The sequence below is a fragment of the Chenopodium album genome, chromosome 19, assembly GCF_948465745.1.
Source record: "Chenopodium album chromosome 19, dcCheAlbu1.1, whole genome shotgun sequence".
In the NCBI taxonomy this organism is placed as follows: domain Eukaryota; kingdom Viridiplantae; phylum Streptophyta; class Magnoliopsida; order Caryophyllales; family Amaranthaceae; genus Chenopodium; species Chenopodium album.
This window is the reverse complement of record NC_137852.1, coordinates 2957637-2977243: the sequence shown is the minus strand read 5'-3', so window position 1 is coordinate 2977243 and position 19607 is coordinate 2957637. Positions and strand designations below refer to the sequence as shown.

At 37.5% G+C, this 19607-nt stretch overlaps 4 protein-coding genes across 4 annotated transcripts; 2 read left to right on the top strand and 2 right to left on the bottom strand.

Annotated features, from left to right (window-relative positions):
* Positions 1 to 3290: 3290 nt before the first annotated feature.
* LOC145596124 (uncharacterized protein At2g39920-like) lies at positions 3291 to 4861 on the top strand. Its single transcript, XM_081652547.1, has 4 exons — positions 3291 to 3297; positions 3692 to 4079; positions 4267 to 4452; positions 4633 to 4861. Exons 1-4 carry the CDS (start codon positions 3291 to 3293, stop codon positions 4859 to 4861), a joined length of 810 nt encoding a protein of 269 aa, XP_081508673.1.
* Positions 4862 to 6267: 1406 nt separating this feature from the next.
* LOC145596123 (glucan endo-1,3-beta-glucosidase 13-like) lies at positions 6268 to 7401 on the bottom strand. The gene has a single exon (XM_081652546.1). The coding sequence runs from the start codon at positions 7399 to 7401 to the stop codon at positions 6268 to 6270; it is 1134 nt and encodes a 377-aa protein (XP_081508672.1).
* Positions 7402 to 11111: 3710 nt separating this feature from the next.
* LOC145596122 (uncharacterized protein At2g39910-like) lies at positions 11112 to 15747 on the bottom strand (the record flags this gene model as incomplete). The annotated part of the gene is made up of 8 exons (XM_081652544.1): positions 11112 to 11606; positions 12193 to 12286; positions 12383 to 12484; positions 12821 to 12885; positions 12974 to 13169; positions 14235 to 14425; positions 15074 to 15160; positions 15265 to 15747. Coding segments are annotated over 8 exons (1248 nt in total), but the record flags the coding sequence as incomplete, so codon positions are not given.
* Positions 15748 to 17845: 2098 nt separating this feature from the next.
* On the top strand, positions 17846 to 18567 carry LOC145595061 (ferredoxin-1, chloroplastic-like). Its single transcript, XM_081651416.1, has one exon. The coding sequence runs from the start codon at positions 17912 to 17914 to the stop codon at positions 18362 to 18364; it is 453 nt and encodes a 150-aa protein (XP_081507542.1). The 5' UTR covers positions 17846 to 17911; the 3' UTR covers positions 18365 to 18567.
* The last annotated feature ends 1040 nt before the right edge of the window (positions 18568 to 19607 follow it).

Genomic DNA, 19607 nt, shown 5'->3' with positions numbered 1-19607 from the left:
GTTTCAAACGGCATTATATAACCCCGAGATGTATCCCTTAGTGTTTCAAGGTTTTTCGCCACCGGGCCCCGAAACCTCAAAATTTCCTAAAAAAGCGTGGATTATAGCCTTCAATTTTGTAATTTTTTGACCTTTTTTCGCCCGGAAATAAAAATTGTCGAGATGTTTACCATTGTCCCTAATATCCTCCGAAAGTCAAATTGGGTTAGTGGAACCGTCCTATAAGCTCTTAAACAACCACTTTATCCGGTCACAACCTGAACTAATTTTGTAAACTCAAGCGTATCACGTCGTACATTTATGACAACATATCATGACCATATATGGTTTCAAACGGCATTATATGATACCGAGATATATTCCCTAAGGTCTCAACATTTTTCGCCACCAGACCCCAAAATCTCAAACTTTCCTAAAAAAGCGTGGATAGCTTCAATATTGTAATTTTTTGACCTTTTTTCGCCTGAAAATAAAATTTGCTGAGATGTTTACCATGCCCCCTAATATCCTCCAAGAGTCCAATTGGGTCGGTGGAACCAACCAATATGCCCTTAAACGGTAATTTTACGCGTCCGAAACTTACACTGATTTTGTAAACTCAAGCCTACCACGGACGTTTATGAGAACATATAATGATTATATATGGTTTCAAACGACATTATATGACCCCGAGATGTATCCCATAGGGTTTCAAGACTTTTCGCCACTGGGCCTCGAAATCTCAAAATTTCTCAAAAAGCTTGGATTATAGCCTTCAATTTTGTATTTTTTTAACCATTTTTCACCCGGAAATAAAAATTACCAATATGTTTACCATTGTCCTTAATAGCCTCCGGGAGTCCAATTGTGTCGGTGAAACCATACAATGTGCCATTAAACGATCAATTTCCCGTTCACAATTGGCAGTGATTTCGTAAACTCAAGCCTACCACGGACGTTTATGAGAACATATAATGATTATATATGGTTTCAAACGACATTATATGACCCCGAGATGTATCCCATAGGGTTTCAAGACTTTTCGCCACTGGGCCTCGAAATCTCAAAATTTCTCAAAAAGCTTGGATTATAGCCTTCAATTTTGTATTTTTTTGACCTTTTTTCGCTCGGAAATAAAAATTGCCGAGATGTTTACCATGGTCCCTAATATCCTCCGGGAGTCAAATTGGGTCGTTGAAACCGTCCCAATATGCCCTTAAATGGTCATTTTACCCGTTCACAACTTGCTGTGATTTCGTAAATTCAAGCCTACCACGGACGTTTATGACAGCATATAATGATCACATATGGTTTCAAACGGCATTATAAGATCCCGAGATGTATCCCTTAGAGTTTCAAGGCTTTTTGCCACCGTGCCCTGAAACCTCAAAATTTCTTTAAAAAGCGTAGATTATAGTCTTCAATTTTGTATTTTTTTTTACCTTTTTTCGCCCGAAAATAAAAATTGCCGAGATGTTTACCGTGGACCCTAATATCCTCTGAGAGTCAAATTGGGTTGGTGAAACTGTCTAATATGCCCTTAAACGGTCATTTTACCCGTTCACAACTTGTAGTGATTTCGTAAACTCAAACCTAGCTACCACGGACGTTTATGACAACATAAAATGATCATATATGGTTTCAAACGGCATTATATGACACTGAGATATATTCCCTAGGATCTTTATACTTTTCGCCACCGGGCCCTGAAACCTCGAAATTTCCTTAAAAAGCGTGAATTATAGCCTTCGATTTTGTAATTTTTTCATCTTTTTTCGCCCGGAAATAAAAATTGCCGAGATGTTTATCATGGTCCTTAATACCCTCCGGAATTCCAATTGGGTCGGTGGAACCATCCAATATGTCTTGAAGCGGTCATTTTACCCGTTCACAACTTACATCGATTTCGTAAACTCAAGCCTACCATGGACGTTTATGACAACATATAATGATCATATATGGTTTCAAACGGCATTATATGACCCGGAGATGTATCCCTTAGGGTCTCAAGGCTTTTCGCTACCGGGCCCCTAAACCTCAAAATTTCCTCAAAAAACGGGGATTATAGCCTTCGATTTTGTAATTTTTTGACCTTTTTTCGCCCGGAAATAAAAATTGCCGAGATGTTTACCATGGTCCCTAATACCCTACGGGTGTCCAATTGGGTCGGTGTAACCATCCAATATGCCCTTAAACTGTCATTTTAGCCATTCACAACTTGTATTGATTTCGTAAACTCAAGCCTACCACGACCACGTACGTTACTGACAACATATAATGATCATATATGGTTTCAAACGACATTATATGACCCCGAGATATATCCCTTAGGGTCTAAACACTTTTTTGCCACCGGACCCCGAAACCTCAAAATTTCCTCAAAAAGTGTGGATTATAGGCGGGCTGTGATATGTATACTTCCTAGTATTTTAATTGATTTTTATTGAACTAAAATATAATTTACTAAACATTACTCCATTTTTATTGGAGAATTTTTTTTTTTTTTTTCCTTTGACAAAGATATTATTTAAAGTTAAATAAGGATAATTTGTACAAAGTGATCATTGAATACAAATAGAATCAATTACAAGAGTCTCAAAGTACTCCTTAATCTAATAATTTCCTTTTTTTTTCCCACCTCATTTATTTACCTAAACTAGACGATGATAAAATAAACCAAAAAAAATTGGTTGTTCTAACAAATCGAGAACGTATGAGAGTTAAATACAAAGTGCATAATGAGTGATTAACAAAAAAAAATTAGTAAGAAAATAATGATTTGTCCATTAACAATATTTTCAAATTAGAACCTAACAATATACTCCGTATTGCTACATCATGATTCATAACTATATGACTAGTATGAGTGTATTGTTATGTTTCGTTTTTAAAATATGTAAGTGACAATTATGAATTTATGAAGTAAGTAGTTGATAAATTTACCATTGGTAGTTGTAGTGCTCACAAAAATACAAAATGAACTAATTTACTAGAGCTTCCTAGTTTGTACCAATTCATATGAAATCCCATTTTGTGACACAACAACATTTTATGAGAGCTAAAATACAAATCTACTGATTTATAAGTGTTGCCAAAATCATACACTTTAAGGAAACTTCGTGATGGTGATGCATAACACTTTTGAGCTCTGACTTGTGAGCATGAAAATCATGAGTCTTTATAATCTTTTCATTTCTTGCTCCCGGTTGAGTCACAACTCACAAGCCTCCTCTCTTAATCTCATTACCTTCTTTTGACAAAAACTACATAATGCTATCTTTTAATGTGTACTCTAATCTAAGTATCTAACTATGTCAGGTTAATGTTCATTGTGATAGGAGGAAGCTAAGTCTGTGACGAAGGAATTTGAATCATCTGCTAGATAATTCGGACCGTCTGTTTTCGGTCATCAAATGGAACGGGAGAACTCATTTCAAAATATTTCTAGCGAAGGAGGTTCCGGTTAGTATATATATAATGCCGGCCTTCTTAAACGGCCTCTAAGGTCTTTTTCAGACAGTTACTCTAGGATCTTATTGATATATATGGCCTGAAAGCATGATTACTTGATTAGTAATTAGTGTATGACTGTTGTTTTTTTTTTTTTTTGACAACACTGTTTGACTGTTGTTGAGGTATCATTTTCCTCGTTTCTGCAACCATTAGGTTTAATAGGACTCATAACTTCTATTTATCTTACAAATTTATGCAGAGTCAGGAAGCCACAACCAATATGAAACCGGATTCTATATGTCATCACTTGCCGCAACTGTCTTCATAGCTGGTCTCATAACTATGGGAATCTTATTGATCACTTCGCTAGTTACACTGATTGTTATGCTACAATCATGTCCAAGTCAAAGTTCTGGGATACTTGAGAGCCAGAAGTCATATTATAATGATGATTATTGTAAGGATTATACTCTTTCCTATACCAGTGAAGGCCAATTTGTGAGAGACTTGAACTTCAGCATTTCAATGGCTGAGAAATACTTCAGCAGTATCATTAGGCCTTACAATCATGATTTCAATGTCGTCTTAATGGACATAGATGACATTCTCCCTTCGAGTTTTCATTACAGAAAACCCTTGAAGAATAGGTAAAAATTACATGTCACCAAAACATCATCAGAATTCTTTCCTGATCAAAGTTATGTGCTAGATTTCTTTATCATTAAGCTTTAGTCTTGAACTAGTGACATCTAGTGATGGTGCAATATACTCACAATGTAAATTTGTACTTCGAATTCATATTAATGGTTGACACATCTTTTATTGTGGAAGCAGTTGTAGAGATTGTATTGAAGAGGAAATCAATTTAAGACTCATGCTTATGCTAAGGTTGTATAGTAGAATTCAGGAAAGTGGATGGAATCTGATACTGATAACAAGAAGGGCACATAAACAACAGAATGCCATCACAAAGTATCTTGTCTCAGCAGGGTATATTGGATGGGCATCATTGATAGTGAGGTAAAGCTCTTGAGCTCATTGTTTAACTTCTGATATTCATGAACTTATACGGTTATACCTATGTACCTAACTTTCTGCACAGACTGCACTTCCTACTATGAGTATGTAACTAAAAACTTGTATTTTATGTGCACATATTATTAGTTAACATATTCATTGACTTCTTTACTTTTTTGGCAGATCAACTGATGAAAGGATGCTGAGTAGCCTAGAATACTTCTCAAGAAGAATAGCAGCAATAGAGAGACAAGGAAATCACATTGCTGGTGTGATCAGCAGCAGTTTGGACACCTTAGCAGGGTTTTCCATAGGAAAGCCTATTTTCAAACTTCCAAAAAAGATGAAATTTCAGAACAAAAAGTATTCGAAACTACAATTGAGGCTACCAGCTAATAATTTAAAATTTTGAGCAATTTGACCTAACTATATTCCCAGCTCACATTTGTAAGAACTGTGCAATTAGTCCTGAAAGATTGCCAACATGCACGTATCTGGTATAAACCTAAGAAATGTGCCATTATTCAGATCAGTAAATATACTTGAACTAACATTTGAATGTGTCGTAGGCTCATTTTGGTTTCAATTATGATGGCTAGTCTTTATTATCTACTCTACTCCTTCACATAAGCTGCCTACAACGTGCACTTATTAACAGTACTCTCTAATATTAATCCTACCTGCAGGGTAAGTTTTTGTTCAAAGAGTAGCAGGTAATAGTAGCATATCTTTAGTATCATGAGTAGTGGAAGAAAAAGAAAACTCGAATCCAAGCCTTTAACAACAATAGCACATAACTTTCAATCTTGACAAGGTTTGAGATGGTTCATTGCAATTATGACATCAGGTATCAGTAAATACTGAAGTATGATTCATACACAAATAAGTCACACTGAGGTATGATTCACACACAATGATCCAAATTAGTATTAACTACTTGTAACATAAATTAGTTCCTAGGCCAAAAGAAATATAATATTCCAGGGGAGATTGATTTCAGATAGAGAGCTAGGAAATTGTATAGCTCTGGATTATGCAACAATGAAACCAAATTCAGGTTTTTCAACATGAAGAAACCATTGCAACATATGTCAGTCCATTCTATCCAAATTAGTATTAACTACTTGCTCATATACGTTTTCATAAGTAGAGGTAAATTTATGCAGAAAGTCCAGTATTCGATACTTCGATTCAGACTAATACCATTGCAACATATGTCAGTCCATTCTATCCAGCCAAGAACAATACATGTCTGATATTAAAAGAGAGTGAAAATCATCAAATGCCTAATGATATATATGTTTTTCGCAATGATTTCTACTTCAATTATGCCCAAAATCTAACATATAACTATAACCAAACCAAAAGCAGAAAAATGGAATAGCTATAAGTAATATGATATGCAACAATAATCTGCATTAAGTGATAGCATTCAAATTACACTAAGATTATGAACAACAATGTACCAAATATACTAAAAAACTTAAATGTTCATTTCATTTCACTGTGTACCAAAGATGTATACAGTAATCCCAGTATCAACAATTGCTCTTCAACACACTACTACTCGTATAATATTCCTAAACCAGTGATCAACAAGCTCAGAACAACCACTGATTTCGAGTTTCGAAGCTACAATTCTTTACATCAATCAATAACTCTCTGCATTACAACTAATACTCAAACATCTAACAACAAAAATTGAACAAGAAACTAACAGGAAGCATGAAATGCTCAATGGAATTATTGAAATCCAACCAAAAGTTAGATTCTACTAAATCAGGCATCAAATCTCAGTAAGAGGGTAGTAAGTGTTGCTTACAGTAAAGCAAAAACCACCAAAGATACTGCAAGAATCTTCCAGAAACCATTGCTCTCAGCAGTTCTGTAGGACTTACTATAGTCAAGATCATACTTGCTGGTCAAGTTAGGGTAGAAAATCCCCCATTGCCTGAATGAAGCATTGCTGTTTCCTTGACCTCTTTCCTTATCAAACAGCTCATAGATGTAAACCCCAGAAACCCCTTCTTTCTTCAGAGGTGTACCAACCCCAGATTTCAGATGCTTGAGCAAGCCTCTCAGATACATTTCAGCGAACACTTGGTTGGCATTGTTCTCCTCCAAGGTTGCAGGGGAATTCGGCCACCCGGTTTCGGTTACGACTACCGGAATATTCTCATGCCCGGCGACCGCCATTGCCGAGAGAACCGCATCAACCATGGTGTCAAATAGATTCTGGTACCGCACTCCGGTGGTCGAATCATCCAAAAAACTGTACGAACTCTTCTGAAACAGAGCATACCCAAGAACAATCTCATGGTTCAAGCGGTAAAGATCGTACGGATGAATATTCACCAAGAAAGAGGAATTCGCCTCTTCCAAGAAATCCAGCAATGGCCGGATTAAGTGGTCGTTTAGCGGTTCACTGAACTCAGCAGAAGAAGGGGGGAAAGCAGAGGTGATGAGAGGGATGAGAGAGAAAGTGGATGAAACAGAGATTCGACGAATACCCAGCTCGTGAAGCGCAACATGGATGTTGCGAATGGCGGGAAGAAGAGCGTCGGCGAGGTCGTCGGAGGAAGAGAGGATGTCGGAGCCAACAGAAATGGCGGAGATGTTGGCGCGAGGGTAGAAGGGTACGACATGGGTGTAGAGCCAAACGGCGGCGTTGGAGCGATTAGCGGCGAGAGAGTGGACGAGGGTGTTGGGGATGCAGAGGAGGAGTGAAACAGAGGAGTATGAGAAGGCTCGAATGAGGTTTGGGTCTGGGTCGATGAGTCGAACGGCGGCGATTCTATGGAGGTTGACGGCGGCGGCGATGTGTTCAGGGGTGGCGGAAGATGGGTGGTGTTGGATTGTAACGCCGATGGTTGGGGTTGAGGAGGTGAGAGAGAAGGAAGTGATGGTGGTTAGGAGGAAGAGGAGAGAGAATTTCAGAGGGGGAATCGCCATTGTTGAGAGCTTGAAGCAGAGAATTTTGCAGAATTGTGAAAATGGTGTTTGAGAGAGAGAGAAAGAATGTTCTGGAGGAGTGAGAAAATGGGTGTTGCTGGGTTTATATAATGAAGGGAGTTAGTTGAAGAGGGAGAAGGAAGAGTTTGTTACAGAGGAGGGAAGAGTGAGGAGAGAGAAAGAAAGGAAAGTGTGTTTGAGTTTTGGCAGTTATTTGAGTTTGTTTTAACGAGTGGGTTTTGATTGGTTACGTGAGGGTGTATGGTATTACTCGTACGGAATAAATGAGTTGTATGATTTGGGTTTTATTTTTCGGGTTTATTTGGCTTCATTATGGTTTGATTTATTGGTTTTTTTATTTTTAAAGTCATATGATATACGGAGTATTTCGTAAAATAAATATTAAAAAAAATAGTTAAATTTATTTAATTGTTTTTTTTTTTTTTTTTTTGACGAGGCTGGGAATGTGTATGTTGATGAAGATCATATTGCTGATGTTTTTGTAAAACACTTTGAAGACCTCTTCGGCTCTTCTCATCAAGTAGAAATGGAGCAGGTCATTGACAAAGTCAACCCGAGCGTATCTGATGCAATGAAGACAATGCTGATTGCGCCTTTTAATGGTGAAGAAATTAGGATGGCCCTTAAGCAAATGCATCCAAGGAAGGCCCCCGGACCCGATGGTATGTGTGCGCTTTTTTATCAGAAATTTTGGAGTATTGTGGGCAGTGACGTTATTGATTGTGCATTGGATATTTTGAATAATGGGGGGGGTATTGGCTCTATTAATCAGACTTACATTGTTTTAATTCCCAAAAAGAAAGAATGTGAGTCTCCTGTTGATTATAGACCGATAAGCTTATGCAATGTCTTATACAAAATTGTGGCAAAAGTTCTGGCCAATCGTTTGAAGTTATTCCTCCCCGACATTATTCATGAGTCTCAGAGTGGTTTTGTCCCTGGAAGGTTGATAACTGATAATATTCTCGTTGCGTATGAGTGTTTCCATTTTTTGAGAAAGAAGAAAAGCGGGAAGATGGGTCATCTTGGGCTTAAGCTTGACATGAGTAAAGCTTACGATAGGGTCGAATGGTGCTTCCTTGAGAGAATGATGTGTAAGTTGGGGTTCCCGGATATTTTTGTACGTTCCATCATGCGGTGTGTGGAGAGTGCTTCTTTCAAAATTCTTGTTAATGGGCAACCTTCTAGAGAATTCAAGCCCTCTCGGGGACTTCGACAAGGTGATCCACTTTCACCTTTCCTTTTTATCATTTGTGCTGAAGGTCTTTCTGCTCTTATTAGAGATGCTGAGAAAAGGAAAATCATTCACGGGGTTAAAATTGGGAAAAAAGTTGATCCTATCTCCCACCTCTTTTTTGCCGATGATAGTCTCTTGTTTGTGAGGGCAAATGAAGATGAAGTTGAAAATGTGCTTGACATTCTTGCCACCTATGAAACCGCTTCGGGCCAAAAATTGAATATGGAGAAATCCGAGGTGTCCTTTAGCCGAAATATTGAGCCGGAAAATTTTTTTTTGCTTCAATCGAAGTTAACCTTTAAGGCCGTAGAAGGACATGACAAGTATCTTGGACTCCCGACTTACCTTGGTAGCTCCAAGAAACGGATCTTTTCTATCATTCAAGATAGGGTTTGGAAAAAGTTGAAAGGGTGGAAGGAGGGTTTCCTTTCTCAAGCGGGGCGCGAGGTTCTCATCAAATCTATCGCTCATGCTATTCCTACTTATGCCATGCAATGTTTCAACATTCCTTCTAGCATCCTCAATGAAATTGAAAGAATGTGTCGTAATTTCTTTTGGGGACAAAAAAGAAATGAGCGTAAGACTGCGTGGGTGGCGTGGGAAAAGCTGATTTTCTCCAAGAATGAAGGAGGTATGGGAATGCGGGACCTGCACATTTTTAATAAAGCAATGTTGGCGAAACAAGTGTGGCGTTTGTTGAACAATTCTCAGTCTTTAATGTCAAAAACCCTCAAGCAGAAGTACTTTCCCAACTCGAGTCTAATGGAGGCCAAGGTGTCATCAAATGCTAGTTTTACGTGGAGATCTCTTATGTCTGCCAGGGACATGATAAATAGAGGGGCTAGGAAGTTGGTTGGCTCGGGGTTAACAGTGGATGTCTGGAGAGACCCTTGGGTGCCAAAGCTGCCAAATTTCCGCGTTCTTCACAGAGTGCAGATCCCTGATGATGCTCCTACTCGGGTTGCTGATCTTATTACTGATGGTGAATGGAATTACAACATTCTTAGGGCCTATTTTTCTGAATGGGAGGATCTGGAGATTACCAAGATACCAATTGCTCGTTTTGGTGGGATGGATTATTGGACCTGGCATCATACAAAAAATGGAGAATTCTCTGTTCGTAGCGCCTATTTTGCTGATGTTCAAGCTAAAAGGAACACAATCGTCTCATCTTCTGCCCCCCCTGACAAGAACCCCTGGAGCAACCTTTGGAATGCTCGTGTTCCACCAAAAATTAAGCACTTTGGGTGGAGAGTGCTGCAAAATGCCATCCCTGTCCGTCATAATCTAAAGAAAAGAATGATCTGTGATGAGTGCATCTGTCCAATGTGTGGTGATGCTGTTGAAACCGTTGAGCACTCTCTGATCTTCTGTAATGCTGCTAAGGCCTGCTGGTATGTGTCCCCGTTACGATTGCAATTCAATGAAGCTACTTTTCACTCCTTCTCTTCTTGGTGCAAGCTGATGTGTGGGGTTGTGAAAGACAAGTTATGGTGGGATAACTTTTGGTGTATTCTCTGGGGAATCTGGTTGAGAAGAAACTCCTGGTGCTTTGAACAGAAGGAGGTCCTGGTTGAAGATGTTATCCGCAGGGCTATTGGCATTGTAGGAGAATATGACAAGGCAAATTCCACCCTTCTTTCTGAGATTTCGTGCAGAGCTGAAGTGCCTCAAAGATGGATGCCCCCTGACTTGGGTCTCTTTAATCTTAATACTGATGCTGCAATTTTCAAAGGCGAAGCTATTGGCTTAGGTGGGATTGTCCGTGACTCTGTGGGTGATGTCCTTCTTTCTACCTCCCACAAAGTGTTGGGATGCTTTGAAGTGGATGTAGCTGAAGCTATGGCTGCAAGACACTGCCTTGGAGTCGCTATTGAAGCTGGTCTTACTAGACTCATCCTTGAATCTGACAATTTGAAGCTGATTCACCATCTGAAAAACAGGATGAGTGACAACTCCTTCTTTGGCCTCATAGTGAATGACATCGTGGAGCTGGCTAGGACCTGCCAGACCATTTCTTATGAGCATATTGGCAGGAAAGGGAACGCTGCTGCTCATACTCTAGCTAAAATTAGTAAAAACTATGCGGAAATGCGAGTGTGGCTTGAAGAAACTCCTACTATTGTAAACTCTGTTGTAGCCTCTGACATTGGTTAAATTTATTTAATTGTTATTACTCTAAAAATTGACAATAAAAAATTGAAATCACTATTTGTGGTTTATTGAAAGAAAACTAAACAAAGATCTAAGACGGACGACCTCTTTCGTTTTTGTTTGGTTTTCGAACATTTAAAATTGAGAAATGAGTGATTATAAGTTTATTGTTAAATTAATTTAAGTTTAGCAGAAATTAATTTCTATCAATATAATCAAGGAAGGATTATAAAGGTAAATACTCTATAAGCAATTATAAGTTTTAAGAACCTTTTCTCTGAGTGATTGAATATTGTAAGTGAAGACGTACGATCCCCTGGCACCGGGTGGGGAGCTCTAACCACTTGAGCTATCCCTCACTCTCTACATAGGACACTTGATGACTCCAATATATCTTTTTTTTTTTTTTTTTTGAATAAACACATCTCCAAAGGAAAAAAAATGCTGAATATTTAGTACATGACTACGTGGAGATGATACTAAAGTCAGACGAAAATATAGCATAATCCTCATTCCAGAACGATGTCCTCCTAGGCTCCTACTCCATATATAATCAGCAGCCTCTTTAATATTGCAAAACCCGGGTGACTCAAGTGCCAACCTATCCAAAGCCTTCCAATATCAATGTCCCTCGACTCCACTCAAGTGTTGGGCTGCATTACGATGTTTTCTGATCAACACTTCAAGGCTTAAGCCCTTGGTAGTGGAAGGGAATGCATATCAAATCTATTCGAGTCATCAAGTCTCAAGTGTTGTGCTGCATTTAAGTTAACCAGACTGTTCCTTTGACAACCTGCATTGCACCAGAATAGCACATCAGATTTGTTTTGCCTCATTGAGGCCACAAAATGCTCCATAAAGCAGAGCAGCAAAACAATAGTAGTAAGAGACGGGGCTTGATATGGGAAGATACAGAACGACGGCAGGAAACAAGCTTTTAGCAAGGCAGAAGACCCATAGGGATGGGTCTTGTACTCATTTACCAATGTGCTGATAAGAGATAATGGTGACTGCTGATCCGCTATAAGGTTCACACCTTGTATGTGACGGATTTTGTTCACGCTTGTCAACAACTTTCCACCTATTGTTGTACAGAGTACAACAAAGTTTTTTACATCTTTTGCTCTGAAATCTCATTCAAATACTTGTGGGGTTCATTTAATAACTAAGAACTCAAGCAAAATCCAGTAACTATAGCATAAATTTGGCATATAAGAACACTCATGAATAGATTTTTTATATTTAAGACAACTCTTCCTGTGAAGAATTAGTCCAAGACGAAAGAAAGCAACAGATTCAACTTTTCTGTCACAAGTTTGGAACTGGGAGCACTATAATCAGATAAGGCATAAATGCAAAGGAAGAGCAAAAATTCTTACCGGAAAACCATTTGCAATGGACTGAACAAGAGTGCCCAAGTTTGGATCATCCTTGTACTTCTCCCAAGTCGCTTCAAACTGCAGCCCTTTGGATCTTTGGGTTACAGAAGAAAAACAAAGATTTATCAAAATCACCTCTCAAACAAAATAATGGCAACATAAACAAATAACTATCGGTATCTGTCCTTACTGCTGAAGCAAGATCATTATCTGACAAATATGTGATCTTATATCATCTCTGGCAGTTTTCAAAGCAGCATCCTTGTATAGAATTACTAGTTCATCCACTAACCTGCAATTAAGAGCATGCAACTGCTAAAAAGATTGAAGTGATAAAAATCAGATGGCTCTCAGTTACACACAAGGAAATTGACGGTTTTCAAGGTGGTATCAAGACTCTCGGCCATCACATTAATCGATCAAACAATACAACATTGTAGCCACTTGCTAAAACAACAATCATGGCCAGTATGTCATACAATCCCAGATATATATACTGTTACTATATTTGAATGTTCAGTGACATACATACAGAAGAACTATTTCACTGGCATATAAACTATTAGCCAATAATAAAAGACCAATATGGCATGCACACATGCAGTGCAGGACAGTAATGCTGACTCACCTTATAGTGTGTGGACTGCTCCTTAACCATGTCAATCTCACAACTGTGTAGATGTTTCTAAGAGCCTATAACAATTTTGAGACCATTTAAAAGTTCCATTTACATACCATAAAAATTGATGTTTAGACTAAAGTGCAATAAATTAGAGGTTACCAACAGAACAGTTTCATCGTCATCAGCATGCACCCATTGGAAGAAAAGGGGAAACAAACGTCTGAAGTGAGCTAGCAGAACAAGACCAACACAGCAGAAGAGTGGTTCAACAAGTTCCAGCCATGCAATACGGCGCTTCTTGTCCCTAGGTTGACGCTCTAAATGACCTAGCATCTCATTTAAAAGCCTCTCAAACCTGTGTAAAATGACCATAAGTATGAATAAATAGGCTACATTATCAAACATTTACATATACTGAAAACTTTATTTCATCTATATAAGTGATATAACTCTTATTTATACAAGTCCCATGAACTCATGGTGCTAAATAAAAGCATACACAAATATATCTCAAAAATCCAACTTGAAACAGGAAAGGCAGTAAAAGTCAGTCATTAACAATGATAACTAAATATCCCAAATTGCACTCACACTTGACAGCAAACTCAAGGAAAAACCTGACAGAAACTAATAATAGCTATATACCATCCAAAGGTCAAATTCTTTATAATTCACCTTAACACAAAAGGACCAGCTCATTTGGACTTTCAAGCTTATGAAACTTCACATGAGAAAGTGAACAAGCAGCTGACTATGAAATTAGAGACAGGAGTTGAGTTACAGAACTCTAGGCACAGCCTTTTCAAAATTAATGCTACAAAATTTTTCAAAGAAAAATCAAAGCAAAGAAAATCATATTCATACAACAAACGCCAAAACGAAAAGGAAAAAAAAATGTCAAATTGAGCAGATATTTGGATAGCATTTACAGTTTGTTTGGATAGCAATGTGTAAAGGAAAGGGAAGGGAGGGAGGAAGAAGAAGAAGGAAGGGGGAGGAAAGAAAGGAGAGGGAAGGAGAAGGAAAGGGGAGGCCGGGAGGGAAGAAGAAGGAAGAGGAAGGAAAGGAAGGGGAGGGAGAAGATAAGGTTACATTTTCCCTCCAAATCTTTCCAACATTGAAAGGATTTGGTTTATTAAAGGAGGGGGCAAATGAATCCTTCCATTTCTTTTTCCCTTCTCTTCTACCATATGGTATCCAAACAAGAGAGGAATCCCTTCTTTTCTCTTCTCTTCCTTCCTCCAATTCTCTCAATCCAAACAAAGTGTTAATCTAAAAGAACATACTCCCAAATATAATAACACTGCAGATTTGATAGCCATCAATAGTATCAACCAAATGTTTCTTCATGCTTCATTAATATTTTTTTTAAAAAATAACATACAAAATCCTATAAGTTGCAGACAAAAGGAACACATACCAAGGGCTACGAGGGTTATTCTTCTGCAAATGGGTCACAAAGCGTACTGACATCTCAACAGCAAGATGCCATATCTCATCATCAGAAACAATATTGTGACAGCATGCATCCAGGATAACATCTCCATACCCACCAAGATCAGCAGTTTCAACATTTTTTGCTACATGTATGAAGCTGATCATTCCTTGACCCTGGATTCAACCGAAACAAATAAAGCTCAAAACAAAAAACTACAAATATAAATAGATAAATGCAGCTGAGCAAGAAAATCTTAGCAGGTCTACATTGTGGCCATATTTCTATTTACAAGAAGAAATCACACAAACCATACCCTCCTAGGCTATGTTACACACATATAGGTGGTATGCCTCTAGGCTGCTCGGCTTTGCTTCGCTATCTCTCCTATTCCTTTTTCCTAGCACACAAACCATAGCCTCCTCGGCTCCCCCCAACCACACACATATTTCATCCAACTGTGTTTTTCAAAAGAAATTCCATGTCAACATATGTATTGAACAATAAAAATTTCTTCCTCCTGCAATTCTTACATAAGATTAAGAAAACATAAATTACATTGGTGCTAAGATTATGTTACGTTCACCTTCAATTAACATATTTTCAAACAGTTCATACAACATCAACAACCATAAGAAATTGTTACTAGTTCTACAACCAATTGCATGACTCGAAACGAAAATTTTTCCCAAATGCAATGTAATAGGCTGAAACATACACAATCACACCAAATATATTCAAAATTTCACCATGTATTGAAACAAATACAATCAACCAACCAAATAAACAAACAATCCAATGTGAAATATTATTAAGAACCATACTTTCACTTCAGAAGACCAGTGATCAAGAGCTGTAAGCCCACATGGAATAATCAAACCACATAACTTCCTTAATTCTCGATACTCAACCTGAAAACACCAAAATAACATCAATCAAATATTTTTCAAATTCATAAACCCCTAAATTGAATAATCATAAACTTTTTTTTTAAAAAAAATAACCCTAAATAAACCTGTGAGACAAGCCAACTAAGCTGATAAGCAGCAACAATGGCGTAAGCAGTAGGAACCCTAGAAGACGCCGCAGAAATTTCATCACCAGCAATGGAACTCTCCTTAATCGTTTCCTTAATCAAAGGGATAACCTCCGGCATCAAATCAATAACCAATCTCGTATCGGATCTCAAATACGGGTGAGAATCGCCATAAACAGCTTCCGAAAGAGCTTTCATAGCCAAATGCGACGCAACAATGAGACGATCAGGAATCCAGTTTAGAAGAGGTGAAGTTGATTGGTAAAATGAAGATATCGATGCACAGAGGAGACAGAAATCCCTAATTTGAGGGAGAATGTTGGTGGAATTGGGAGTTTTGGAAGGAAGAAGGGATTGAAGGAGAGATTTGATGGAAACATCGTGGGATTCTGGGGGATTGTAAGGAGTTGTTGAAAGTAGTTCTTGAATTGGTTGAGATAACCTGTGAAAAGTTGCAGAGAAAATCAAGGGTTAATTATATGCAGAACAAGGTAGGGGTGGGAAGGAGAAGAAGAGGAGAAGAAGCCATGGGAGGAGCTTACTCTGTTAGTTTTTGATGAGTGACGGTTGAGAAATTTGTCGACATTTTTTTGGCAATTGAATTGAATTTTGTGGAAGATTTCGTAATTTTTTGGTACGAGTATTTGAATAGTGTAGTGGAGGGTCGGTTTAAGAAGCTTGTGGCCTTGTGGGTGAGTGGGTCGCATGAAATTGTAGTGGGCTGTATTAGCCTATTAGTTTACTTGGATCAAGTTATGTTATGTATCATTATTTGTAGCCCCTTTACCGTTTGAATATTTTGTCAATCGTATATGTGGCCTGATTTGTGAATAACTATTCGAATTTTATTAATTTGTAAATAATAACTACCTATAAAATGTAAAAACTTTGTCTAGTACTACTAAATGGTTTTTGTCTAATTTTGTTGTTTGTAGGGCCTACAGTTACGGTGTGTTTGGATAGAAGGAAATGGAAAGAAAAGAAGGGGAGGAAAATAGAGAGATGTGATATCTTTCATTTGGATAACAAATGAGGAAGTAAGGGAATTGGAGGGGAGAGAAATGGAAGGATTAAATTGTAGAAAAATAATCCCACCAACAATGGAGAGATTTGGAAGGAAAACTCACCATTCTTCTCTCCCCTTCCTTTCCCTCCCCTCCTCTTCTCCTCCCTCCCCTTCTTTTCCTTCCTCTAATGTTATCCAAACACACTGTTAAGTTTTCCATCTAATTAAATTCGATTAAGTTACCTTTATTCTCCTTCATTAAGTTTTCCTTCATTTTTCAATCTCTTTTACCTTTTAACATCTTCACATTGACTTAATCCACCAGCTACTACCTTCCCAGAACCCCTTACCTCCTCGGCATCCAAAATCCCCCACGCTAGCACCCAAAAACCTTCTCCCTCGCGCCAACTCCGGTGTTGCCACTCCCCCTACCCCCTAAGGCCTAAACCACCAAAACCCCCACTCGAAAACCTCCTCACTCAAACCCGAAACACCTAAAAAAAACACAATCCCGCCACAAAACCCTCCAATCTAGTAATTAGGGGGATAATAGTAACTCACCTTCCTTACTCAAACTAGTAACTATGGGGAGGGTATAACTATTACCTTCATTATGAGGGTAATAATTCCTCATCTCTCTTTTCCTCATGCAACAGCTACCTTATGTTATTTGTAAACACCATACCTTCTACAACAACACCTCTAATTACTTTTATTATCCCCTTAATATATTACCCCCAATCTAAGCATGCCCTAAGGGGTAATTAGGTTCATTAGGAAAAGGTGAAATATAAATTTGTGGGGAATAAATTTCATCATCAAAATCATGAAAATTCAACAAAAAAAACCCTCAAATTATAGCAAATCAATGGAAGATATATAACCTCATATGATGATTAATTTCATAGAATATTATTTAATGTTTACGCCCCATATATTAAACTAAATTCATATACTCCCTCTATTTTTTTTATACATGCATCAGTTTGACCGGGACATTTGCCGAGACGCTACTTTGACCATAAATATCTTTAATTGTGTATTAGTAAAAATTGTAACAAAATTATATTATGAAACTAGACATTATGACGAATCTAATGATATATAATATAATAACATTTATTCATTTTTTTGAGGTGAAAAAATTAAGTCAACCAGAGTATGTAAACAGTGCAATTGTCAAAGTGATGCATATAAAAAAAAAAAAAAACGAAGGGAGTATTATAAAACTCGAAATTTTTATCATTTGAAAGTGACTCTAACCAAGCTTACTATGAACCACTAATTTAAATACATCATCTTTAGTGGCAATTTATTGTCATTATGTAGTGATATACAAGTACATACTTACGGCTAAGATGCCCATAATGAACGTGTGGCAAGCACACTACACAACCCCAAGTCCAACCAACGGCTAAAATGACCACAACGTCTCAATAGATTAGATAAGCAAATCAAGATAACATACATACCCCATAAAAATACGCCACGTGTCAGATAAGATAACACCAATCTCCTGCCCTTTAAATCACCACCTTTGCCCTCCCACCATTTCTTTCTTAACATACACAATCCCAACCTATTCACTCCCAAAAAAAAAAAAAAAACTAACAACCCAAAATGGCAGCAGCAAGCACAACAATGATGGGCATGGCCGCCACCGCAACCCTGGTCCCAAAACCCCAAGCACCACCAATGATGGCGGCGCTACCCAACAACACCGGCCGCTCATTCTTCGGACTCAAAGCTGGCACCCGAGGTGGAAGGATGACCGCAATGGCAACCTACAAGGTGACCTTGATTACACCAGAAGGTACTCAGGAGTTTGAGTGCCCGGATGACGTGTACGTGTTGGATGCTGCTGAAGAGGTAGGGATTGATTTGCCTTACTCATGTAGGGCTGGCTCGTGCTCCTCATGCGCCGGTAAGCTTCAATCTGGTACTCTCGACCAGTCTGATCAATCATTCTTAGATGATGACCAGATAGCTGCTGGATGGGTTCTTACTTGTGCTGCTTACCCTGTTAGTGATGTTACCATTGAGACTCACAAGGAGGAGGAGCTTACTGCTTAATTTAAATCATCATGAGTTCTTATTAGTGTCTTTTTTTTGAGCCCTTTCATTTTTTTGTACTGATTTGGGAGGGTAAAAACTGAAAATTTGAGTCATGGATGATTTCCATGCCGTGGGATAAAATTGACATGGGAGTTTTTGCTCCTTTGTGGGTTGTAATTGTGTATTATGGTGTTAATCATTAATTGATCAAGTTTCTTATATGTTTTATTTTTATCGTTTATTACCTTTTATCATGGTCGTATTGAGTAATTATTAAGTTTAGCTACATTCGTAAACAAAAATGATTAATTGTGTCTGATTCACGCCGCAATTGTCATTGTTGGTCAATTTTTACAAGACAACATAACAAACTCCTTAGTTTATTTACTGTACTATTTATAATTTATCTTTATTTTCTTAATTTTGAATCTAATGATTACTCAACTGACATGGATGAATATCATTCCCATTAATTTCATCAAATTGCAATCCAATTCAAATTAAATTAATTTAAATTTTCTTTAAACTGAAATTTGTACTAATTGAGAGTACAACATGTGAATTTGTTACAACTTACAACTATATGAGAACTTTTTGTATGATTCTTCGTTCAATCTAAATTAATTACAACATCTGAATTTATATGATTTATAAGGGTATGACTCTATCTATTAATCAATTTTTTTCACTACATTTTTTTTGAAAGAATTTTTTTCACTACATAATGATAAGCTGTGAAAATTTTAATACCAGTACTTCTTGTTTTTTTTTTTCCTTGTACATATCTTATTGTACAATATTCTTTTGTTATGTACAATAAAAAATTGTAATAGTGCATAAGTCAATATGGCAATACTAAAAAATGGAGAAATTATGTTGAAAATACACAACATTTAAAGTTTAACAATTTGATAATGCTTATATATATTTGTATATCAAATTAAGAACTACAACTAAAATAGTACTTATAAATTTTGATATTATGGAAGGGAAAGAGCATATCAATTATCAAATACAAAAGCGGGAGTAAAAAGTTTTTGACATCTACACATCTTCCTTAATTTTGTTTACTGATGTAATTTAATTTCTTTGAGCCTATGTCAATAAATAATTAAAATAAATAGACAAAATTTGTGAACCACTAGAGTTCGAGTAGAGCCGTTGGCTAAAGATTGCCAAGTAATAAATATGGAGTAGTGGAGCACTGCCACTGTCAACAATAATTGGACACCGACGACCAAAAAAAATATTACTGGTAAAT

What these genes read in the sequence shown, in the direction of transcription:
- LOC145596124 (XM_081652547.1), top strand. An exon ending in AGAAAACCCTTGAAGAATAG is followed by an intron (nt 4,080 to 4,266) that starts GTAAAAATTACA and finishes TTGTGGAAGCAG; the next exon opens with TTGTAGAGATTGTATTGAAG. An exon ending in TGGGCATCATTGATAGTGAG is followed by an intron (nt 4,453 to 4,632) that starts GTAAAGCTCTTG and finishes CTTTTTTGGCAG; the next exon opens with ATCAACTGATGAAAGGATGC.
- LOC145596123 (XM_081652546.1), bottom strand. Translation starts at nt 7,401, where the DNA reads ATGGCGATTCCCCCTCTGAAATTCTCTCTCCTCTTCCTCCTAACCACC.
- LOC145595061 (XM_081651416.1), top strand. Translation starts at nt 17,912, where the DNA reads ATGGCAGCAGCAAGCACAACAATGATGGGCATGGCCGCCACCGCAACC.